At 46.8% G+C, this 25,306-nt stretch overlaps 1 protein-coding gene across 3 annotated transcripts in view; it reads right to left on the reverse strand.

Annotated features, from left to right (window-relative positions):
• The window catches only part of RBL1 (RB transcriptional corepressor like 1), a 1,112,731-nt gene that overhangs the window by 778,757 nt on the left and 308,668 nt on the right, over positions 1 to 25,306 (reverse strand). For all 3 annotated transcript variants that reach the window (XM_069652118.1, XM_069652119.1, XM_069652120.1), the window contains one exon: positions 7,915 to 8,052. In XM_069652118.1, the coding sequence (XP_069508219.1) occupies positions 7,915 to 8,052 (138 nt within the window). The remainder of the gene's footprint in view (positions 1 to 7,914; positions 8,053 to 25,306) is intronic.

The raw sequence follows: 25,306 nt of genomic DNA on the forward strand, positions 1-25,306 counted from the left end.
CAAATCCCTCTCCAGAGAGTACGGAGCAGTATATGGCTTAAGTGTCGTTCCCTCCTGTCTGCATCAGACAGGGACTCCATGGATGCCCCGATTGATGTTCAAGAAGTGAAACAGGCTATTTCCCATCTGAAGACAGGCTCAGCCCATGGGTCGGAGGAGTTCACTCCCGCGTTCTACAAGCAGTTTAGATGTGTGTTGATTCCGTTCCTAGCGGCGCTCTTCAACAGCATAATGGCTTTGGGCACGTAACCGCCCAGCTTCACAGAGGCACGAATCATCATTATTCCCAAATAGAGGAATAACAGGTTCGTGTGGGTCATACAGATCGCTCTCGCTATTGAATGTGAACGCCAAAATCTATGCAAGCATATCAGCCAGGAGGCTGAGCGGGGTCCTCCCCAGGCTTGTCCACAACGATAAATCGGGGTCTATTTCGGAACGTCAGGGGGCAGACAACGCCACAGAGTTGGCACCAGCCTAGTTCTCTGTGGATGCCGAGAAGGCATTCGACAGTCGAATGGAACTTCATGTTGCGTGTCCTTCACAAAGCTGGCCTGGGACCAACGTGGATAAGGAGAGCTCAGGCCCTTTACAGAAACACCAGCGCCAAAGTAGCCGTGAATGGTGTCACTTCCTCCCAGTTCACTCTTACGAGAGGGACAAGGCAGGGGTGCCCTCTTTCCCCACTTGTCTATGTACTGGTCATGGAGCCACTGGCACAGAATATCAGGAGCAATAGTGGAATCCAAGGGTTAGCCAGATATGGCGTGGAGTACAAGCTTGCCCTTTTCGCGGATGACATACGGACGTAAGTCACCAACCCAGAGCAGTCCACCCCGCGCTACTGCAGGAAATAGAGTATGGGTCACAATCAGGCTTCTGGATTAATCGAGGCAAGACAGTGGTCCTGGCCCTTAAAGATGTGGATGCTCAGCGGCAGAAACCCGTGCAAACCTGGGGACTGCAGACGGCACAGTCCAGTATAAAATACTTGGGGATCACGATCACCAAAAACTTGAGTGAGTTATACCAGGTCAATTACAAACCGCTCTGGGCAGCCATACAGAGTGACCTGACCAGCTGGAGTAAATTAGGACTCTCATGGCCGGATAGGTTTACTGCCATTAAATTGAACATCCTTCCCCGTCTCCTCTTTATGTTTAAGTCCCTTCCTATCGTACTCCCAAACATGCATCTAAAAACGGCAAAGGAAAAACTACTTGCATACTCTGGGAGGGTAAAAGGCCTTGAAGTACAGCACCCTTGTCCTCCCAAAGGAAAAAGGGGGGCTGGCCTACCCAGATGTTCATGATTATTATGTAGCGGCTCAGCTGTGTATCCTAGTTAGCCATATAAGAGAAGTAAACAGCAAACAATGGGTTAGCCTGAAGAACGGCCTCTTTGCCCCCATAATCCTAGGGGAGTGGTTGTGGGCCCCCCGCAAGGCAATTACGCGGAGGGCTAGGAAACACCCAGTTTTGGAGGCACTTTGGACGATCTGGGACAAGGGCAACAGTAACATGGCAGGAGTAACCACCTGGCCTTCTCCCCTCAGCTGCATTTGGGCCCCTCTGTTTCCAACCCCAGCACGAACAAGGCCTAGTTAGAGCAGGACAAATGTGGAGGGACGGTGTGTTTATAACTAAGGACGAGCTAGAAATCGCTCAGCAGGGACGTAAAATGAATCCATTACCATTCCTCCAGTTATAAGGGGTTCTTCTAGATAAAAAGTGGAAAGGTCATCTACAACGCCCACTGACTCCATTTGAGAACATTTTAAATACGCATACAGGCACCAAAGGTCTCATAGCCAAGATATATAGCGCCCTCACAAACAGAGGACACCTCCCACCCCCTCCAGTGTGAAAGACAAATGGGACACTGAGCTGAGGCTTGAGGATGACCAGAGAGGCTGGGAGGCTATCTACAGGGCAGAATGGAAATCCTCTATTGCCACACAGTACAAAATGCACAACTGTGGCATCCTCATGCAGTGGCATCTCACTCCTCTAAGATTAGCAGTTCCTTCTTTAGGGTTCTTCTCTTCCTTTTCATTGTGGGCCCGTCTGTTTCCCTTTCCTTCCTGTCTGGGCGGACAAGTCTCTTTCTAACTATTCTACTCAGTCTGCCCCTCCCTCTTCTCCTTTGTTGCAGCCTGGGGTGGGCGGGGTGTCTCGGTTCTGAGTTTGTCAATAACAAAAAACGATTAATGGTGCTCTGTCTTGTTTCATTTCCCTATAATGCGGTTTCATTTGCAGATCACAATAAACAGATATTTTTAAAAAAATACATATCCATCGAAACTTTTCCATCGAATGGATATGTACTTTTAAAATGTAAAAGATAGCATTTCGATGCTTTTACTTTCTACATTAGAACATTACATGGAGCTGTCCAGTGCTGACATTTCGGCACTGCCCAGCTACTGGTAACGTTTTCTTTTTTTAAATATTTTTGTGGGAGGTTCCCCATCCCAGCCCCCCACCTCCAAGCCCACCGCCCCTTAACCCTAAACCCATAATGTAACCCATAATGTAACCCATAATGTAACCCTAACCCCCAACCCTATCCATCGAAATTAACCAACGAAAATAATTCAATGAATATGCTTTTCGATGGAAAGGCAATTCAATTAATAATTTGCGATGGTATGGTATTCGATGGTATGGCTTTCGATGGAAATACCAGATACCTGCAGTAACCAATGACCTAAAGGAATAGTACAAAGTATTGATCCACAACCTGCAAAGAAAGGGGTCACACAGTGCGAATATCATTAAGGCAGTCCTTCACAATTCAAGCCCCAACTAAGAGGCAGCCCAGTCCCTAAAATGAGTGGAGCATTAAGCTCAAAAGTACTTTCGGTGCTGGCGCACGTGATTGTGTGGTTAAGTCAAAATGGTATCTCTTCAAGGGGCTATAGCGACTCACGAAGGTGGGTGAGGCAGTGAAGAATAAGTTCCCACTATTCGAGGAGGGTCTCCCCAACAAGATCCAAGAATTGGAATAGCTCGGTAGCACATGCAACCTCGATAAAGAAGAGTGACCCCCAGGGGACACTTGTACGTAAAAATGGATGGATGCGCCAGGGAACACCAGTAAGGGTTGCAAGTACTCACCGACCCTCGGCGCACTCCGGACCAAACTACGGCAGTCGAGTCCACTTCGGTTGCAGGTGTAAATCCTGCAGTTGCGCATCCCTGCGGCTTTCAGGGTCTGCGTTGCATGGGTGATTCCGTGGCGGGAAAGTGGTGATTTTTCTGCTCCTGATGCAAGTATCAGGCCAATTCCGCTGCAGCTAGTCTGAGGAAACAAGGGGGGCACAGCAGCAAGGCACCCACGAAGTTAGTCACCACAGCTAGGCGACATGGTGACCGTGTATGCTCGGGTTCAGGCGGACTCTCCCAATTCCATACGTAGGCATGCTAGGTGTACGAAACTCAGCGCGAGTGCCTTGTACCCAGAGTTTACAGTCTCCAAAAGCCCACGTCGAAACTCAAGATGGTGGCGGTTCCAGGGCAAAGGTCCCGTACGAGCGGTCCAGGAATACTTCTGAAAAGTCTTGCTTAAAGGTTAAGCAGGTGGTGCCGGGAATAGTTGGTCAAACTATTCGAATGGGTCGAAGCGCCTCTGCAGGCATTCGAGGTTCGATCAAAAACAGGGGGTCCGACAGGACAGCAGCGGGCTCAGGGTGCCAAACCTTCCAGCGGGTCACCAGCGGTTACATGGATCTGCTTAGTTGATTCAGGATACTTGGCTCCTTTAATAAGTATGGTGTATACTCAGAAGATCGACCTGGAATGGGTGTAAGATGCCTTCTCTTGTGCAAAGTGTCCTTCCGTTTGCGCGGGGGTCTCCATGACCAAATAAGGAATTTCCTGGGTCTGCTCGACCTGGGGCAGGCAAAGGGACAAGTTGGCCAAAGGACCTCGTGGCATGGACATTTTAGACACTGCCCACTGTCCTGGGCCAAACGTGGTTTGGACCATTGAAAAGAGTTGAAAACACATAAAAAGTAACAGTGTCACCAGCTCTGTCTAAGACACATGTGTACATTCACCAAAAAATCCTTTGAGGGTATCTAGGGTCTTAAAAATGAAAAGAGGACTCCATCGCACTGTACTGTAAGGTACTTTGTGCACTGATAAAAATGTAACTAAGAAATAGCAACAAAGTGAAAGACTAAGGGAAAGACAGTCTCCCAGTACTGACAGTCTTAAGGGCATGTCCGTTTCCCCATAACAAAATGAGCAAAAGCCCAGCAGAGTACAACAGATGGCTGTGCTCCACTGGCAAAAGTCAGCCTAGGGTGGTCAGACAACAGCAAAAAGTAGGGGGGTACACAACTGGAGGGAAAATTACCCATAAATGGAAATCTTTCCCAAACACTTACGTACTACTAACGAGCCGAATGTTCTAGGTTGGTAAGAGAGTGCTGACCATACATTGTTGCTGAAGCCTGTTTGCTGCTGCTGTTATGCTATTATCAGTATATTACATAGTTAGAGGTACTTCAAGGCGTGCCTACCAAGTAAGGGGGGGCAGCCATGATGATACTAACACTCATACCAACTATAGGTATGTACGTTCCCTTAACCAATCCCTTCACCCAGTAGGTTTTTACTGTTAACCACGTAGAAGGACGTCATAGCAGACATATTCCAAGGTATAAAACCTTTTGTGTAACTGAAATGCATTGAGTGTGTGTGAACTGCAATCTGTTCATCCGGTTTCCCTACTTTATTGAACTGATAAAGTAGTATTTTGCCATATTCCTTTAGTCTGTCCGGTTATTTGAGCCAGAGATCATTTATTGTGGTAACCCGATTCGGCACTTGGCACACTCCAGGTGCTACTGCACACGTGCACTAGGTTTCCATTACATTTTTCAAAGGTCAGATAGTTGTACACACGATATGGGGAGCGAAACTACTTAAAAGTCTTCATTCAAAATGGTTTGGTTCACCTTATGGCGATTGGTTGAAGGGTATGAGCGGATGGCAGACTGAAGGACACCCTCATCAGTGTTCCAGTTCAGTTTCGAAGGGATAATAGGGAGTGAAGGTGTTCTATAGAAAAGTTTACCATTTCTGCATGGTCGAGTTAACATTTTTGGTGGCACGATGGCAAGGGGACTGGGAAACAATGTCTGCATGCAGTCACATGGGCAATTTGGCAAATTATTAGGGTATGATCCCAGGTTAAACATAACCTGTGATGGGTTCAAAGTGCCAGCAGGAATGTGCAGTGCCGGACAATCTCCCAAAGAAGGCTAGTGGCATGGCATAGTTTGTTGGACTGACAGATTTCTGACTGATTCAGGAGGCTCTCTTCCATAAAAAGGGATGTGGCGTGACTACCATAGGAAATATCCAGGCTGAGTATGTTTACTAGAGGTGAAGACACAAAGTGGAACTGCTGAAACATAGGAGGGAACACTATTTCATCATAAAGGTAGGATGGCAAAGAAAATGAGACCATTTTATTATTTTTTGCTATCAGCGATCTCTGAATCTGTGGGAGGAATATTTGTGATTTAGGGGCAAGTGACATGGTGTTAGGCAAGATTGTTTGCAGTACCCTTTGGATGCACTACAACAGCACTGACCTCCTGGCAATAGGAACCCAACCTTTGGTATAAGTCTGTACTAGACAGGTTGGTAGCGTGTTGAGCAGCCAGGCTTATCTCAAGAGGGGTCAATGTGAGCTGTAGGGGAGTTGCACAGAGGATCACAGTGACAAGTATTCAAATAAACTCTTACACACAAGGATTCTTGATTAAACAATTATTAATTTATTTAACAGTCAGTCAGATAAGCCTTCTTCAGAAGAACAGTAACACTCCAATATACACTCTTAATATTTCCAAATCAGCACGTACCCATTTGGGATGGTCCACAGACACTACCTACACCCTCAGGTGACTTCAATAGTTAGGGTGCAGGGGACATTCATATATCACTGTTGCATTTAGAATCAGTTTTAGAAGTATGTTAAAGGAAAAAAGGTTCTTGGAACAAGACAAGAGCAACGCACACAATCTGGTGTTCCTCTCCCTGGCTATTCGGTTCCAGCAGCAACTGCAGTGGAATTTCAACCAGCTCCGAGAGAATGTCCAGGTGGCTTACTTTGGAGTGGATTGGTCCCACCAACTCAAAGGGAGAAGTAGTCCTTTCAGGGGCTTCTCTGTCAATATGAATTTGGAGTTTCAGCACAGCAGCAGGGCTTCACCGGGCAAACCAACGGTTCAGGAGTTGCAGTAGGCGTCCTCTTCAAGTTCTTCTTCAGATTCCTTCGTCCAGTGGTCGACTCTGCCTTCCAAGGCAAAAAGCCTCGCCTTTTATGCAGATTTCTCCCATTCATTCCAGCCTAGCTGTCAGTCACCCAGCAGGATGGCTGTCCTTGGCGGACAGCCAGCCGGCCAATCATCTAAGAGTGCATTCTGGTCTCGTAGGAGACTAAGCACAGGGGGTTTCGGGCACCACCTTGGCTTCCTACCCCCGCCGGACACCCTGGAGCCAGAGGCCGGCTTCACTTGTGAATCCCACCAAAGGTAAAACTAACAAAGGGACCAAACCTGGTTTGGCGCACAGAGTAAATAATCTCAAGAAGGTCCTTTCCACAAAGAAATGGCGAAAAAAGATGCCCGGGGCCAATTTGACAAAAATGGCTCCCTTGGGTGCTTTACTGCAGCTGCAAACGCATCCGGCGGTAAATGCACAACAAGGTAGTTAAAAGTAAACCACTGCCAGCCATTCATCGAGGAAAGGGTAGCATAAAAATGTTATATGAGAAGCTAGACAAAGGGTATATTAGTAGCCCCTCCAGCACCCTATTGTAAGATAGTGTGTGCTGGGCCTAGAAAGTTACAATGTAAGCAAAGTCAATTTCACTTTACTGCTCTTGGAAACAGTAGTTCATCCAAGAGAACGTATTTAAACCTTTGGAAATCTAAAAAACTTCCCTGTGCCACTGCACTGAACGTGCTGTGTGACACAATGTAAAATGATGCCAATGGAGTTTGTCAGACTTCACAACTAAAAAGAAACCGAGTTCAAAATCACATTAAAATACATGCAAGAGTGGGAAAAAGGGTCGCACTCTCTCCAGGTTAAAAATCCAAGTTCTCAAAATCCAGCAAAGTTGCTGGGGGTCTCTAAGGTAGAGAGGAATTAGCACATTTCTGAGAATTCTTCCCAACACATTGCTTTAACACTACTAAATTTCAATGTACAAAACATCAATACATCCCAATGCTACAAAAGGCACTCGAAAAGACTAGCCAGCATTAATGAAAGCACCTTACATACGTCTGGGGATTGTCTCACTTCTCAGATGTTCTCAGAGCACATTTTAGGGGAGACCTCTTGGTGATCTTGGAGGGTTTAAAGCAAGTATTAGAGAGAATTACCATGAATTCGATGTTACCAAGATGGAGGCTCAGTGTGACTATGGAGTTGCTGCCAAGGTGGAAGATGAGTGGATATGGATGAAAAAGTGTAGACTGAATGACTTCCTCAGAGACCAGGCAATGGCAAAGGATTTCTCACACCTCCAATAAAGACTGAGGAAAATGACAGAACAGTGCCTTGGAATGCAGGTAAAGATGTTACTATAGTCACTGTAGAGGAGGAAGTCTATAGCGGGGTTAAGAGAAGGGGTATATTGGAACTGGAGGAGTTAAGGCATCAGTGCACAAGCCCACACAAACCTTTCCCAGCAATACCAATAATAGAGAAAATGGATTTAGAGAAATTAGCTTCTGGAACAAAAAACATTACATAATTGTCGTTAACATACAGATACGCAATGATAATGAATGAATTTTAAATTGTTACATGGTTTGATTTCAGGAGACAACTACAATTCCATACAGAATTAAGGCATTCATATGATGCAATAATAATGTCTCACCTTATAGAAATAAAAGGGCCTCAGACTGAGAACCTCAATGATCCACGGAAAGGTGCGTTGGGAACTATAAGCAAACAGTACAATCTCTAGACAGCAGGCCATCAAAGAACGATGAAAAATATCTTGTTCCAGCAAGGCCTAGAATACAAGGATATAAAAATGGACATGTTAACAGGCTACAGTTTGAATGCCAAAAACTAAACTTAAACCTAGAGGTTCATGTTATGCATTTAACTTTCTTTTATCAGTGCTGGGGAATTCGAACAAAACTTGACATCAAATCCATGAGAACCTGGAAAAGGAACAATAAAAATTAAACTAGAAAAGTTCACTATTCTAGAGAAACCCAATACCACAAAATAAATGTTACTTAAATTGTAATTCAGTACCCTACCGTGCAAAGTAGAGACAGTTCAACTGTTTATTATTCATGGAAAATAAAAAGGAATCGGTTCTAAAAGTCAATTTATTTCTGCTTTGTCCACTATTCTCTAGAGAGGTGGGCAGATATGTTTTATGAAATTAATGACATCAAAAATGAGGATTCCACCATGGGATCTTCCTTAATATTAAAAGCAAGTGAATAAAATAGCAAGGTCATCTCCAGAACATAAAGGAGGAGACTAAGACAAAGAAAAACCATCACAAAAATTATTTCATCGACTATGCATGATGCCTTCAGCTTCACTTCCCTGGCCTTTTGCTCATTGTTATGGGGAAACTGATCAGTCCTTCAGGCGATCAATAATGGGAAACTTTCCCTTTTGAATGTGTGTACTTAATATTGCACACAGCACCTTACAGTGCAGTGCAATTAGGATACTGTTGTATCAACCTAGCTTTTTTTTTTTACACATGGGATTTTTGGTTACATATATGTGCCTACGGACAAGGTGGTGGCAACAGTTACATTTTTACAATTTTTGCATTGTTTTTGGTATGCACATAAGCGTTTAATGGTATGGCTACTAAACGTGGCTAATGCTGTGCCATGAGATTTACGCTTGCTTCCTTGGCCATATTGCTAGTTTGTAACTTGTTCTTCGAATGGATTGTGTCCTCCCACGTTTTCCTCATCTTTGATAGACTCCCAACGCAGTTTGTGTTTGGCGGTGGGATGCCAAGAATGTACGTATTTGTTTAGATTATGAAGGAAAGCTTTTCCAAATTTTGCTTCCTCTCGTGATAAAGAGTCTACACAGTAAAATGTACTGAAAGTATGAAGGGACAACCAGGTTGCCACTCTGCAAATGTCCCGGACTGGTACACCTCTTGCGAGAGCTGAGGAAGCAGCCACCCCTCTAGTGGAATGCGCACTCAAACCTTCGGGGGAACCTTTACCTGCCAACATGTAGCATTCCTTAATGTACATGACAATCCATCTAGAGATTGTTTGTTTTGTGACCGCCAAACCTAATCTTTCACCAACAGAACCAATGAAGAGCTGGTCATCTTGATGAAAACTTGCCGTTCAAGTAATGTAGTAGCTTAATACCCTCTTGTGGTGCAAACTATGCAATCTCTCGTCCTCCTTTGATGGATCGGGGGATGTGCAAGGTGAAACTCCGACACAACTTTCGGAAAGGAAAGACGACCGTACTCTTAGAAACACTCTGTCCGTTGAAAAGGTTGTGTGAATGGTGGTTTGGAAGACAGTGCTTCAAGCTCATTTACCCTGCGGGTAGAAGTGACAGCTGCTAAAAAGGCGGTTTTCAAGGTGAGCATCCTTAAAGGACATGAATACAAGGGCTCAAATGGGGCTCCTATAAAACATCTCCAGTATTAGATTTAAATCCCATGATGGCACGATGCAGGGTGTAGGCGAGAACACACATGTTAAGCCCTTAGGAAATGGTACCACTAACGGCACCTTGTAGTATGATCCCTCATCCGGAGATCTCTTGAAGATTGGTAGTGCTGCTAGATATCCCTTCATAGTGGCCACTTGCAACCTAGAATGGGTGCGGTGGAGCAAAAAAAGATACAACATGGGGAAGCTTACACGTGAAAGGATCAAGTTTCTTTTCCCTGCACTAGCTGCAAAACCTATTACAACGGCAGCGGTACAGGGATTTAGATGCTGGTCTTCTAGCCGAAAGCAACACATCCATTATGTCTTCCGGGAGGTCCCGATCCTTGTATCTCACCCTTTCAGACACCAGGCATGAAGATTGAGAGTCCTGATCTCTGGATGAAGAATGCAACCTCCCTCTTGCAAGAGTAGGACCTCCTGATGACATGAGGTATGACATGAGGTTTTCTGCTTAATTTGTACATGTATATATAATCTGCTTGTCCTCTCATTGCTATTATCATACCTGTAAATTCTGTATTATACTTGTAAACTTTGTAATTATGGTTCTGTCTGTTTTTCCTATGTTGTAACTAAGTGATGCGCCCGGATGCCCCTGGGCCTGGTGCGCTATACAAATAAATAAAATACAAATACAGGGAATGGTGAAAACGTATACAGAAGTGGAGACTCCCAGTCCACAAGAAACGCGTCTCCTAGAGGTCCTCTTTGGGGAAAGTCCCTACAGCAGAACAGCTTGCACTTCCGGTTGACACTGGTCACAAACAGATCCACTTGAGAGGTTCCCCAAATGGCAAAGATCTCCCGAAGGACATCCTGAGCTAGTTCCCACTCATGGGAGATTGTGCTCTGCCTGTTCAGAGAGTCTTCCGCCGTGTTCTTTTCTTCTGCCAGAAGAGTGATTCCTTCTCTCCGTGCCCAGAACAAGAGTTGCATTGCCTCTCTGCACAGGGGCAGTGACCCTACACCACCTCTCTTGGTGAGGTAGTGCATGGCCACTGTGCTGTAAGTTATCAGGACACTGCTCTCCCCCCCCCGTAATGAGGGCAGGAAGGCCATCAGCACTAGTCTGATTGCCCTTAGCTCTAACATGTTGATATGGAGTCTGCACTCCAACTGAGACCAGTGTCCACTTATTGAAAGATCTCTGTGCGCTCCCCATCATGTGAGAGAGGAGTCCGTCACAACTGTCCTCTCTGGCCATGGTTGCCAACAAGGTTCTCCTCATCACATTCTCTCGTTTGGCCCACCACCGAAGATCCTGGGCAACCTTTGTCGGTACCTGAAGAAGGTCCACCATTCTGCCAGAGAACTGAGACCACTGGTATCAGAGAGCCCATTGAAGGGATCTCATTCTCAGACAGGTTTATGGCACCAAAATAAAATGCAGGATGCCATGAGGCCGAGCAATCTTGGGAAGTCGTAGGCCTGGAGATGTTGGGCACTCTGAAATGTTTGCACCATCTGCCAGAGATGTTGAGCCCTTAACTCCGGTGGCAAAGCTTTTCCCGAGGCAAAATCCAGGACTGCTCCAATAAATTGAAGCTTCTGTGAAAGTGTTGAGTGGGACTTTTTGAAGTTCAAGGAGAAGCCCAGTGGGTGGAGGAAATGGAAAGTGCGACTGATGATTCTGCGACACTTACAGAGAGCAAGTCCTGATCAACGAGCCGCTCCCTCCTTAGGGCTTGCTGCCACCACTACCAAGAGCTTGAAGACCCTCAGGGCTGAGGTGAGCCCGAATGGCAGAACCCAAAACTGATAAATGGAACCGCCAAGGGCGAACCTCACGTACCTTGTGCTTCTGATGGATGGGCACATAGAAGTAAGCATCCTGAAGGTCCAATAACACCAACCAATCCTAGAGTCTAAGGGCCTGAAGGATCTGTGTAAGAGTTACCAAATCTAGCTTGTCATTCCTGCGGACCAAGATGGGTCGCACTCCTCCATCCATCTTGGGAATTAGGAAGTAGGGAAAATACCAACCCTGGTTTCTCTCTGCTACAGGTACTAGTTCTATTGCACCTTTCTCCAACAGGATAAGAATCTCCTGTTGGAGGGGCAGATCAAGCACCAAGGCAGATCTTCCTTTTGGGTGGCAATCTGGAGGTTTCTTTAGGAATGGGAGACAGTAACTGTGTGCTATTGTTGGTAGCACCCATGCGTCTGATGTTATGCACTGCCAACTCTGGAGATATGACAGTATGCCTCCTACCAAGATTTGTGGGTGAGGGAGTCATTTTACTGCTGCACTTGCAGCAGAGGGTAACTCAGTAAGTGTTCTGCGGGGAGTTCTAACTCCTCTTCCTCTGCCTCCACAAGGCACTCTTCTCTGACTCCTCTGCAAGAACAGTCCTCTTTCTCTAGAGATTGAGGAATAGAAGCAAGGGGAATAGATGAAGGTTGAGGTTGCCTGATTGCCATCCCAAATGACTTAGCTGCAGCCCTAGAAGCTTGAAGCTTCTCCAAACTGCGGTCTGCCTTATCGCCAAAAAGAAAAGTCCCATCAAAGGGCATATCTAAGAGGCGTGCTTGAACATCCACCGAAAATCCTGATTTTCTCGACCATAACATCAATCTTAAAAAGTGTTGGCAGCCATGGATCTGCTTACGGAATCCACTGTATCCAGGCTGGACTGTAAGGATTGCCTTCTTGCATCTTTGCCATCTTGGACAAGGCTTAAAAACCTGTCCCTTTCCTCACCCTCTGGTATCTGCTGTGCTGCTAGAGCAGCTACACTCCAAAGAGTGTGAATGTATTTAGCCAAGGCACTTGTGGCATTGACCGATTTCAGAGCAATGCTTCCTACACTAAATACTCTCTTTCCTAGAGTGTCAACCTTTCTATCCTCTGTCATCAGGAGTGGAAAGGTAAACTGCGGATTTAGGACAGTTGCTGCTTGCACAAGCAGGCTCTCCGGTGCTGGATGCCTTTTCAGAAAGGGAGGGTCCACAGAAGCTGTTCTTTATCAAGATTGTATTCATAAGGGGAACGGAATCTGGCTTCAGTCAATTTTCCATAACCCTTACCCTTAAGGCAGCATGGAAAGGTAGCACAGCCTCCTTTACTGGACCACTGTCTAATATATAAAGTCATCAGTTTCAATAGTAGCTTCTGGCCTAGACCACCCCATATAGTCAGCCACTTTACAAATCACTGATCTGTATGAAGGATCAGCATAACCAGCCACTTCTGGGTTGCCAAATTCAGTCTCTGGTGAGGTTTCCCAGGTCTCCAACAGATTCTCAAATTTTGACTCAGGAGAAATACGTTGTCTGGAACATCTGGTGTTCCACATTCATATACAAAGGGGTGTTCCTCCTCTTCATCTTCCTCGAAGATGGATCCCATTTGCCTGAAGAATTCAGGTCGAGGTATGGGTTTAAATGACTTGGTCTGTTCTTTAGAACTCTTCGGAAGCACTGTATGCTCCTATGGTGTCGAAGGCAACAAGGACTTTGATGACTTATTCTAAGCAGCCAGTGAATCCAACGGTTTAATGTGCTTCGATTTCTTCAAATGAATTACATGTCTCAAAGGCTCAGGGGACAGTCGATAGCTTCGAAGAAAACTTCAATACCAGAGTAGAAAGCCTTGAGGAGGAAGGAACAGGCTGTTTTGTGTGTCGATGAAGATCAGAGGGGGGGGGGTTATAGCCCTAGGTTTTTAAATTTTTTTTATTGTAGACACGGATAGAATCTCAGGGTCTACAAACAAAAAGCAAGCTAGCCCAGAGTCCCGACAATCCCGACATTAGTGTAGCCCTGGACTTAGCAACATCCCTAATGAAGATTCCTTTGAATTTCATCGAAGAACCTCTTTTCCCGGGCTGTTAGGAGTATGGGCAGGAGACACACACAAGATTCCCTACTGGTCTTAGATTTTGTTTTGGACGGGGTAACGGAACAGGACTTGGGAGGGCTTATCAGCATTGTTTCCCCTTCCTTTCCCACAAGGCCTTGACAGACCTAGATGGACATGAGCCACAGGCAACCGCATTCTAGCCTGTCCCCAAACACTACAGACAGATGCAGTGTGAGTCTGTCATGGACATTTTCCTACAGACAGATGCAGTGTGAGTGTCATGGACATTTTCGCCATAGTCTGCACACCATTTGAAACCTGTTTTTGGTGTCAAGGACATATCAAAAAAGTATTGAATACTTAACATTTTTATTGGTTTATAAACAATATAACTTACAGACTTCGATAAATGTATCAAAACATTGTGCACATCTCCTGGCCACGACTTTAATAGCTTGTATATCCTTGACACCGCGAGTTGTCCCTCCAAAATATCATATGTTTCTATGATCTCATCTTCCTGTAATAGCCCATCAGTGACAGGCCATCTACTCTGCACTCTGAGTAGTGCTGCATGTGTGATGAATTGTCCTACATGTATGCCTATTTCAGAGGCGAGTATCAAAATCTATCAGTTTTCCTTCCTGCAATAAATCACCCACCGTCGCCAGGCCCATTGGCTCCCAATACTTTCTCACTTTTAACCCGAGTTGTGGATCTTCAGATTTTAGCATCACTAATGGTACCTGGGGCAATAGGGCGATTCTCTATCCACAAAGTGACAAGCTCTTTGCCATGTTGTTCTACCCAGCCTCAAAAGTAGCGTCAGGTCAGGGGTGAATGACTTGGCGGTCCATATAATCTCCTTCAAGAAGAATGGGGTACACAGTGGCTGTAATAACAAGGTGTCCTGGGACTGCTTGTCTGACAGCCAAATTGCAACAAATTGTAGTTGACATGCCATAAAATAGGCTTCAAAGTGCAGAGCTTTAATACCGTCCTGGTCATACGGCTTTTGCAGTTTCTAAAGGGCCATACGGCATCTCGAGTTATGCCATAGGAAACTATGAGATATAGTGTCTAGTCTATTGAAGAAGCTTCTGGGTATACTGTATGAAACGCTGGTAAAGAAATGGAGGAGCCTCGTGAGCACCACCATCTTCAGCAGCGCCGCTCTTCCCATCAGCAAGAGCGGCAATTTCGCCCAGAAAGCCATGGATTTCTCCATTTTGTCTACTGCTTTCACTGCGTTTTGTAGGTCTTCCGTCTTAGGATCATGAAAAATATCTACCCCCAAATATCTGAATGTGCCTATCTCCCACTTGATTGGCAAGGTTGGCAACATGTCTAGGGTTTTCCCCTTGTACCCTGCTAAAGGGAACAGCCATGATTTCTGAGCATTAATTGTGATGCCGGATAGGGCTGCATAGCGCTTCATCACATCTAGGATAGAACTGAAGATTAGTTTCAGGATGCTGTAAGTATGAAAGCATATCATCGGCATACAGGGAGAGTAGAGGAGTACTGCCATGTATAGCTATGGCTGCGTCCTCATATTCCTTACGAAGATATATCGCTAGCGGCACTAAGGCTAGTATAAATAGCATGGGAGACCATGGACATCACTGCCTGGTGCCTTTACCTAACTGCCATTGGTATGAGATGCAATTGCCTGTCTTTACTCTAGCAATCAGACTACTGTACAGTAGCTACACCTACTTTATGTATGTTGGTTCCATGCCAAAGCCCTTCAACGCTGCACGCAACCATGGCCACCTGACCAAGTCGAATGCATTAACCGCATCAAGTGAAGCAACCGCATATTGGTATGTACTAGCGTGAGTGTGGTCAATGATATGGTGCAACCTCCTGAGGTTACATGTAATATTTCTTTTTGGGACGTATCCAGACTGGTCTGGATGGATACGTTTAGATATTTCCGGCTTGAGCCTATTGGCCAGTAGGGCCGTAAGTATCTTGCCATCTTGATTAAGCAACGATAGGGGTCTGTAAGATCCGCAGTGATCGTCAGGCTTGTTGGGCTTCATCAATGAGACGATAATAGATTATTTTAGCTATGTTGGTGGTATGCTTTTATCTAGTGCTTCATTTAGCATTTCCAGCAGCGGAGGCGCGACATCCGTCATGAATTCCTTGTAGAATTCACTGGGCAGTCCATCTGCTCCTGGAGCATTACCAGCCAGCAACCCTCGTATGGTGGCTTCTAGTTCCCCCATAGGTGCCTCCAGCCTGCTCCCTGCCTCTGCATCTAATTTGGGGAGATTATCTGCTCCAGCACCACGTCGATCTCAGACGGTTGTGTTGTTGATGTCTCTGCATATAGCTCGCTATAATAAATCGTAAAAGCATTTCTTTATTATTTCCTGCGTCATGCAGGCCTCGCCACTACGTCCCTTAACCTCCCATATCATATCTCTCTTAAACTCACTCTTGTAAAGCCAGACTACCAGGCATCCCAGTTGATCTCCTTTTGCATGTTGCTTTTCTATGCATTTCCTGTAGCTCAGGTTGCCTAATCTATCCCAATGATCCAAACATTCCTGCTGCAATCGGGTCACTTCTCTGGCCCGCTCAATCGTCGTATCCTCTGTGCCGTCCAAAGCCTCTAGCTTGGCCTGTGCTTTATAGAAGTCCTTCTCTATTACGGCCTGCGTTCCGTTCCCCTAGCTATAGTTCTCCCTGTCCTTCTCATCACCACTTTGAATGCTTCCCACAGTGTACCAGCCAAACCTACACTTCCTGTATTAATTCTAAAGTATTTGTATTTTTATATTTGTATTCATTTTATTTAGAGAGTGCGCCTGGCCCAAAGGCATCTGGGCGCATATCTTATGTTACAGTTCCATATGGACATCAAGGTACAATTACACATATTTACATAAAGCATCAGCGAAAGCTAAGCAGTCTAGGTAAATAGTGGGTAAAAACATAAAAGACTATACATCAGGGAGGCAACTAGAACAAGGGAGATAAAAAGAGGCAATTTAAATGATAACAGACAGAAAGGACCATAATAAGAAAACTACAGTATAAATACAGAGTTAATGTACAGCGTGCCGATTTAGAATTCTTGGGTCACCACCCCTGCCTTAGCTTTGGGCTTAAAATAGTGGAAAGATGGTTCATCCCTGATGGGGTTGGGCAGAGAGTTCAATAATTTGGCGGCGAGGACAGGGAAACTCACCCTCCGTCTTATCATTGAGACAGAGCTCATGTTGGGCCATCCAAGGCTGTATGATTTGATAGACCACATTCAAAGCCTTAGTGTCTATAGTGTGGTTACCCCTAATAGGAATGAGTTATCTGGGTGTCATCAGCATAGTTGGTGAAACCCAGATAATCAAGTAAGTCAAAAAGAGGTTTGGTGAACACATTATAGAGTGTGAGGGAAACACATGATCCTTGGGGGACCTCACATAGGACTGGTGATGGTTCGGCGGATGCGTAGAAGACCTTCATGGACCTATTGTTCAGGAACGATCTGATCCAGGTGATGGCTTTGTCCGAGAAATGAGCAGCAGTTTTGAGGTGTTGACAGAGGATACGGTGGTTGGCCAAGTCAAATGCCACTGATAAATCAAGAAGTATCAGGGCTAGTTTGCCATTATCTTTAAGGACCTCAATTTGTGTCTTAAATTTGTCTCTAACCCCCTCCCTTAAGCGTTCCTAAAATACTGCATCTCTGAGGGATTCGCTTCTAAGTTTCCAAGTCGGGATGCGTGCCTTTGGAGGGGAGTACTGCCATGTGACCACTTTGGGGACATTTATTTATTTTATTTATATTTGTAAAGCGCCTGGCAGCCCGGAGGCATTGCGGCGCTGTTTCAAGAATGCGACTTAGTTACAGGTGGTGGGGTTGATACATATGTTATACATTGTTCAAAGACAGTGTTACAGTGGTCATATGCCTAACAAGTTGGCATGACGAGCAGGAGCACAAACAATAAGGTTTTTATTGCTTTTCTGAAGACCGTGTGGGATTCAATGCCGTTGATAGCAGGAGGTAACAGGTTCCAGCAGTCGCCGCTAGAACTGGGAAGCTGGAGCCACCAGCTCTAAACCTGAGGCTTTTAGGAATGGAAAGTCAGTTAGTATGGCTGGATCTAGCCGGTCTGCTTGATGGGGGCGCAGAGAATCTTTGCGCGAGGTAGCGATGTGCTGTGTCATGGCGACATTTGTGGGTCTGCAAGGGATTTAAAGAGGATGCGTTCTTTAACGGATAGCCAGTGGATGGATTTCGTGGTAGCCGAGATGTGGTCTCTTTTAGAGATCCCTGTGGCTGCTCTAAGTGCATTGTTCTGCACTGTTTGAAGTTTCTTGATGTTCCTTGCTGACGTGCCTAGTAGGAGTGTGTTGTAGTAGTCTAGGCGTGATCCTATCATTGCTCTGGCAATGGTGAGGGAGTTTTGTTGCGTTAGGAAGGGCCTGGCAGCAGTGATAAGTTTCGAGTGGTAGGCTGCCGCTGATGAAATTGCATTCACCTGTCTTGTCATGGTGAGATTGGAATCCAAGTAAACTCCCAACGTTTTGACTGACTGGGATACAAGAGCTGTCAATGAGAAAGGAGTCATATTGGGAACCCATTTTTTGATTGTGGTCGGAGAGCCTGTAAGACGTTCAGTCTTTTCGCTGTTAAGGCAGAGCCAGTTTTTGGCCATCCATGTCTGGATGGTGGTGTAAATGGAATTGGGGGTTTTTTGGTCGGTCTCGTAGTCGCCCGTAAGGGGGATGAGGACCTGCGTATCGTCGGCATAATTGGTGTATGTGATGCCCATCAGGTCGAGGTATTTGAATAGAGATCTAGTGAATAGGTTGTACAGGGTGGGTGAGATGCAGGACCCTTGCGGAACCCCGCACTTAATTAGATGTGGTTGTGCGCAGGCTGGGTCTGAGAAGACTTTCATTGCTCTACCACTGAGAAAGGATGCAATCCACGCAGTGGCATTCTGTGAGAAATTGCCAGCCGTTAAGAGGTGGTGGCATAGGGTGTCGTGGCCCACCAGGCCGAATGCCGCGGAGAGGTCGAGGTGTAGTAGGAGGGCCAGTTTGCCCGCATCTCTGACGTCATCAATTTGGTTCTGGAGATCCAATAATGCGGTTTCTGTGCCATGGTTGGGGCAAAAGCCCGACTGTCGGAGGCCAAGCAGATGATGAGTTTCTGGGTATTTCTGGACTTGGATGTATGCAGCTTTGTCCAGAATCTTCAGAAGGAAGGGGACCGTCGTGATGGGCCTGTAGTTCCCTGGTGATTTTGGGTCAAGTGTAGGTTTCTTTAGCAGTGGCCGCACCCAAGCTTCTTTGAGGCAGGAGGGCACTTGGTTAAATTGGAAAGAAGCGTTGATGAAGGCAGTGAAGAACGGTACTAGAGTAGGGGCGCTGTCCTTGATGAGCTGGGCAGGGCATGAGTCACCCTTACAATTGGACGGCTTGATTGAGTTGAGTATGGTTAGGACTTCCCCTTCCGTCATCTCCTGGAATGAGAAGGCTGGAATTTCGGCTGGGGTGTTCTGGTGAAGGTCGGATAGTTGTAGCATTAAGGCTTTTTGGTGTCTGATGATTTTCTCTTGGAGGGTGTTCAGTTTATTGCGCGTAGCTTCTTGAATGTTGTTGCACCAATCTGTCTTTATTCAAGGGGTGGGGGGTCTCTAGTTCTCTGAAGATTGCGAAGATTTCTCTGGATTCAGATTTTGCGTTGGCTATCCTGGAGTTGAAGGAATTAGCTTTGGCTGTGATGATAGCGGATTTGTATTGTTTTGCGATATTTTTAAAAGGCAAGTTTGGTGGCGTCATTAGATTTTGTTTGCCAAGCAGAGAGAGCGGATTGTTTTTGTGAGCGCAGTTTCAGGAGAGCCTGGGTGTACCATGAATTGGTTTGTCTAATGGGTTTGGCTTTTCTTTGCTTAAGGGGTGCAATGGAATCTATGGCTTTGGAGATAATGATGTAGGTGGCTGCGAGGGTGTCTGGATTATTAGTGAATGGATGCTCAAGTTCTGAAACCTGGAGATGTGGAAGTAGCCTTTCCTTGGTGAGTTGCATGGCGCTCCTAGTGAGGGCGGGCGGCAGTGTCCCTTGGGTGGTGGTCGGGACTTTGGCATAATTAAGATTGAAATGGATAGCCGCGTGGTCTGACCAAGGAATGGAGGTGATGACTGGGATTGATAGTGGACAGTTGTGTTGGGCAATCCAATCCAGGGTGCTACCTTTATTATGGGTCGGTTCTGACACTGCTTCTTTGAAGCCGAGTGTAGCGAGGGTGTTGAGGGAGGAGGCATTCCCGTGTGTGGGGTCATTGAGGCCGAGATTCATGTCACGAAGGAGGATGGACATGGTGGAATCCTTGAGTTTGTCGCCGAGGATGTGAAGGAATTCTGTGGCTGGTCCTCGTGGGCGGTAGGTGACACGTGCAATGATGGTACAGCTGGGAAAGAGGTTGATTTTGATGAGCATGTAGTCACAGTTCTGGCCTAGGTCTCCTTGGATTCTTCTGAAGGGGATGGATTGCTTAGCGATCAGTGCAACCTCCCCTCCTTTTTGGGATTTCCGGTCTTGTCTAAAAATTGTGTAACCCTCGGGTAGGACGAGGGTCAGTGCTGGGCCGGAGGCTTCATGAAGCCATGTCTCACTGACGAATATTATGTCGAGTTTGGAGTCACAGAGGTGGTCATGGATGTATAAAGCATGCACAGGAAGTGATCGTGCATTGATGAGGATACACTTGAGTATAGTTGATGTGCTCGGGCTCTCTAATTTGGCAGTAGGTGCCGAGGACGTGTGGTTTGTGATGGGATACAAAAGGGGGGTACCCTTGGGAGAGCCGGCATGCATATCATGATTAGAATTGGTAGTATTGCACCCAGCAAGTTTAGCATTGGCAGAAGTGGTGGCGCACCCAGCATGATTTACATTGGCAGAAGTACATTGACATGATCTGATAATACTCGTGCCTTATTATAGTAGCATGTACTTTAAGTTCCCGGCTCATAGTCTTTCGATGACCGACGTTAAGTTCATCCTCTGATGTTGCACCTGCAGTGTAAAATCCGGGTATGCGGTAATCATGGCAGATGCCCGTTTTATCGTGCCACCCTTCCGGAAGTGTTTGAGGATTTTTTTCTCTGTCTTTGTAGTTCAGAATACTGGCTATATTTGGTTGCGGCAGGGCCCCTGGTGGCGGTCTTCTTGCCAGTGATCTATGTGCCCTCTCAATTGTGAAGTCCTGGGCGAGGGTACCTCGGCCAATTTCCGGAAGCAGGAGGTTTTCAATAAAATTGGTGGGGTTAGTGCCCTCTTCTCCTTCTGGAAGTCTGATAATGCGTACGTTATTGTGTCTGGCTCGCCCTTCTGCATCTTCAACAATTCCATCTAGGTTCTGCACTCGCTGCTGTAGGATTGCGACTTCCTTGGAGGACTCCCTTAGGCTGGTGGCGTTCATTGCGACCTCCTTTTCCAGAATCCCTGTGCGTTCTGCAAGTGACCGAATATCTTGACGTGGGAGGTTTACATCTAAGCTAATTTTTGGACTCCAATGCGATCTTCAACACTGCAATGGTCTCCAGAACCTGCTAGTCTCCTTTCATGCGAGTTTGTTCCCCATGTGTAGAAGAGGTTCTTGAACTGGTGTTCTGTGCTGGATTCATGGGCTTGGTGAAGTGGTCTAGTTTAGGTTGCTTGGACTAGCTTCTCTGGGACTTGGATGCCATGACTACTCTTCTTGTGTCGCTATTCTGTTCTTCTCAAATCCCCCCTGCTCGGTCAGTCCTTCCACTGGTCGGAAATGGGTTTTAGGCAAGGGTTGTTCGCCGTGCATCCAAGTAAAAGTATTGACTCACGGATGCTTCTGTTGTCCTTCACCATTGGGTGTCGCCATCTCTGCACACTGGGATAGTAGCGTCAATGCGGCCCTACAGCAGTTTGCCAATCATAACCACAGATCTTGTGCCCCAATTGTTGCTTGGTGTAATGTGCTAAAGGCAGGTTGGCAACCCGCTGCCGGTCACTGCATGTCGATGGCCCCCCCCTTGGGCATGAATGTCTATTTGAGCTTATGCCGCCCAACCCGCCTTCAGTAGTTACTCTTTTATCCACCGAGGGCCATCAGTCACTATCTGCCATCACCGTTTAGTTCTCCTGCCAAATTGTCTGCAGCAGGTGCGCAAGTACACCCAAGATACCGGCACAATCACCAGTTTATGCGGGATGGCACTGATCTGTGCCTCGTGTTAACCTGCTTATCAGACCATTGCAAAGCCCATTTATATAGCAGCATTTGCCCCTGTTTAGCCCCATCTTCTGGCACATACATGCATAGTTGCCAATTGCCGGAGCTCCTCAGGGCACCTTGGTGACATGGGTCCACCTGATAGTACTTTGCCCGCCTGTTGCTACTGTTCGCCACGCATATGTCGCTCCTACCAGCTGCAGCGGTCCTCGTGCAAGCCGCTCACATACAGCGGTTATGCTAGGGCTGGCGTTGATCACTGCTCTCTTTCAGCATGCATTATTGCAGCCGTGCGGCTCTCCCCATTCACGATTACTGCAGCTGTTCCACCGGCAACGTATTCTCAGGGCTCTGGGCTTTTACATCCCTTCAGCCCCTGAGTCTATAGGACTCACCAGGATCGCCAGCCACTTCTGGTGCATGTCCTGTTCCACGCTCAGCTGTTGGGTCCTGCGTCCGCCTTGGTGCGACGCTGCTGCTACCTCTGTAGCGGTTACTTCATGTTCAATAGAACACATGCCTGCTCGAGCCCGACCACAGTGGGAACAGGCTAACAGGTTCTTAGTTTGCATTGATTTGAGGTAACATTAAGTTCTGTGACGATCGCCCCCAGTCTACTGAAGCCAGACCACAGTGGGAACCGTCTATCAGTTACTTTGTTCGCATTGATCAATGAGACAGTACGTTCCATAGCAATCACTGAATGTATATCAGGCCCCTGTTTGGTTGGGCCGGCCCACAGTGGTAACAGAGCGCAACGTTACAATCGCAACTGCAATTCAGGTGACACATTACTAACTCCTTGTGCCGTGATAATGTTCATTCTCCTGTCTATTGTTTAGTGGCCGCCATTTTGTCCTCCGCTACCCCAGCAGGGCCTCAAAATTCGCATGCCCCTTCTCCTCGCTAGTGTTGTCCGCCAGCTATATGTCCACACTCAATTGTGCCCGACACCTTCATCCATCTGACAGAATGTTATTCAGGGGCCAGTGCTCGCTGGGACCATAGTTATAGGCCAGGACCTTAGTGGATCAAGAGGAGCTGTAAGAGAAAGCGTCCCTACTGCATGGCTGCTTAGCTAGGCCTCTACATATCGAATACTTTTTATTTACGCAATTGAAATTTCCCTGAGATAAGTAGCTCCGAAGCACGCAGCAAAGCGGAAAAAATGTAACTGCGGTAACTGTCGGCGCGGGTGCTTCATAGACCAGAGTCAACGTCACGAGGGACGCTACGGAGACCGTTGAAGACCAAGACTTTTGACGCTGCACGACGCTGGACCCTATGAAAAAGAAAAGCAAGCTGCAAGCAGACTTGAATATCCAAGATGAGGAATACGTGGAAGGACACAATCCATTTGAACTAGGAGTCCTCTCCCGCAAAACACAGTTCTCATGCAAAGAATATACAACGACGTTTGCTTGAAAGTTCCAACAAACTCAGAGAAAACCCCAGGTCCCCAATCTTCTGTAGGAAACCTCTTCCTGGGTTCCTGTTCTATTTCTCCTATGAACACAAAGTTCCTCACAGATTTCTGGCAGGATCTTCCTCCCCAGGCCCTGTGGCACAAAATAATCCTTTTCTGTTGGTCAGGCCTGGTTCACTAACTTGCCAGGCCTTACCGTAGACTTTCCAAATGATGCATCAAGTCCTGTTTACTAGTCGTCAGTGGTGAGGTTAGCTTTTAGTTCTCTAGCACTGAAACAGGTCTTTGACCATTATTCATTCCACTGATAGGCCTTGCACGTTTCCATCTGGGTCACAGACACCGTTCCCGTGTTTGAACGGATTCCTATTCCCACTTTACTTATTGTCCATTTGGACAGACCTGGTAAACTCTTCTGCCAGATACTATCCCTCGTATCAGAGTACGTGATATGATATGATATGGCATTTGTAATGCGCCTATACACAAGCCTGCACTGTTATCTCTTTGTACCCCTTGGTAGGGGTTTATCTGTTTCACTTAGTTCTCATATATCTGTATGTTTCCTCTTTCATCCCATTGTAAACTTTGAGTTGTTTTTATATGGTTTACAAAGTTTGCATCAACTGGTATCAGATTCCTTCACCCCTTGTGCTCTTCAGGATGCTTTAACAATGCTGCTTAATTCCTTTAGCTCCCTCAATGTGCAGCTAACCAGCCCAACCCTTTCCCTACCTTTGGGAGGTCTCAGCACGGTCTCCGGTCCCTTCTGCAGCATGAGCTGAGCTCCGTCCATGCCGCAGCGCTCGGCGTTCTCCTTTCTGCGGCACTGCAGGTTTCCCTCCCCATGAGATCCACCTGCTGAGCACCACCCCCAGGGTGAATATCGGTTAGCAGCCTCACCTCCCTGGCCTCATGGAAAGGGGTCTCCCCCATAGAAGATGTGACAAAATGCTGGGATTTGTCAATCCGTACAGGGACCTAGTGGACAGTCTACTTGCAGCCAACAACCCCTCACCAACATCTCCTAGTCGAGGTCCCCAGTCCTCGTACCTCAGACTCTCAAGAGCCAAGCATGTAGTTTAAGACGGTCTGGATGAAGCACATTGCTCCAGACAGCGACTAGAGGTCTGGCCTCCGATGAAGATGCAGAGGTGGGCATACAGCCAGTTCCAGAAGATCAGGTTGCCATGACCTCGCCCAGTCCAGGCCGATCAGGATCAGGTAAGCCAGGAATCTCAGAACGAAAAGGGACGACTGGTAGCAGTGGGAACGCATAATGGAGGTCGAAGACTCACTCCACCAGAAATTCATTCCAAATGCCCCCCGGGGGATGGGGGAGGAGGGGCATTCCCTAGAACATAACTACTTGCATTTAGTATTGTCCTTCGTCACAAACAGGTCCACTGTCTGGGTGCCCCACCGGGTGAAGATCTTTGCAATGACATCCGGGAACAGCTCCCACTTGTGGAAGACCTGAGCTATGCATGCACAGAGCGTCCACCAACCCATTCTTCAGCCCTGCCAGATGAGCTGCAGAGGCAGATGTTGTTCTCCTGCATCTGGAACCAATGCTGCAGGGCCTCCCTGCACAGGGTCAGCAATCTCATGCATCCCTGATTGTTGAGATAGTGCACGGCCACTGTGTTTTCATCAGACCAGAACATGCTTCGCCTGCAGAGAAAGCGCAAATGCCATCAGAGCTAGTCTGACTGCTCGCAGCTCCAACAGATTGATGGCGAAATGTCTCCCTCAGACCAATGGCCGCTGATTTGGAGAGAGCGACAATGAGCTCCCCAAATCTACAGAAAGGCATCTGTGACCACCTGTGCCTCCTGCAAAGGGGCCCAGAATGTTTCTTCCTGTTCCACCAGAGCAGACACTGTCCCCATCTGTCGGAACCCTGTGTCAGTGATGTCCTGGGCCACGGTGATGGCATGGTACGATGCCACCTCGCCCTCCTGGAGGATTTTCAGCGCCTCAACCCACTTGTCGTCAGGGAGAAATTCCAGCAGCTGAGTGATCTTGTACCAAAGCTCCTTGTTGTACCTGGCCACGATTGCAAGAGCATTCACTGCCTTGACAGTAGTTGCGCCGAGTACATCACCTTT

The sequence above is a fragment of the Ambystoma mexicanum genome, chromosome 3p (genome assembly GCF_040938575.1).
Source record: "Ambystoma mexicanum isolate Mex_15411 chromosome 3p, UKY_AmexF1_1, whole genome shotgun sequence".
NCBI classification, from domain to species: Eukaryota; Metazoa; Chordata; class Amphibia; order Caudata; family Ambystomatidae; genus Ambystoma; species Ambystoma mexicanum.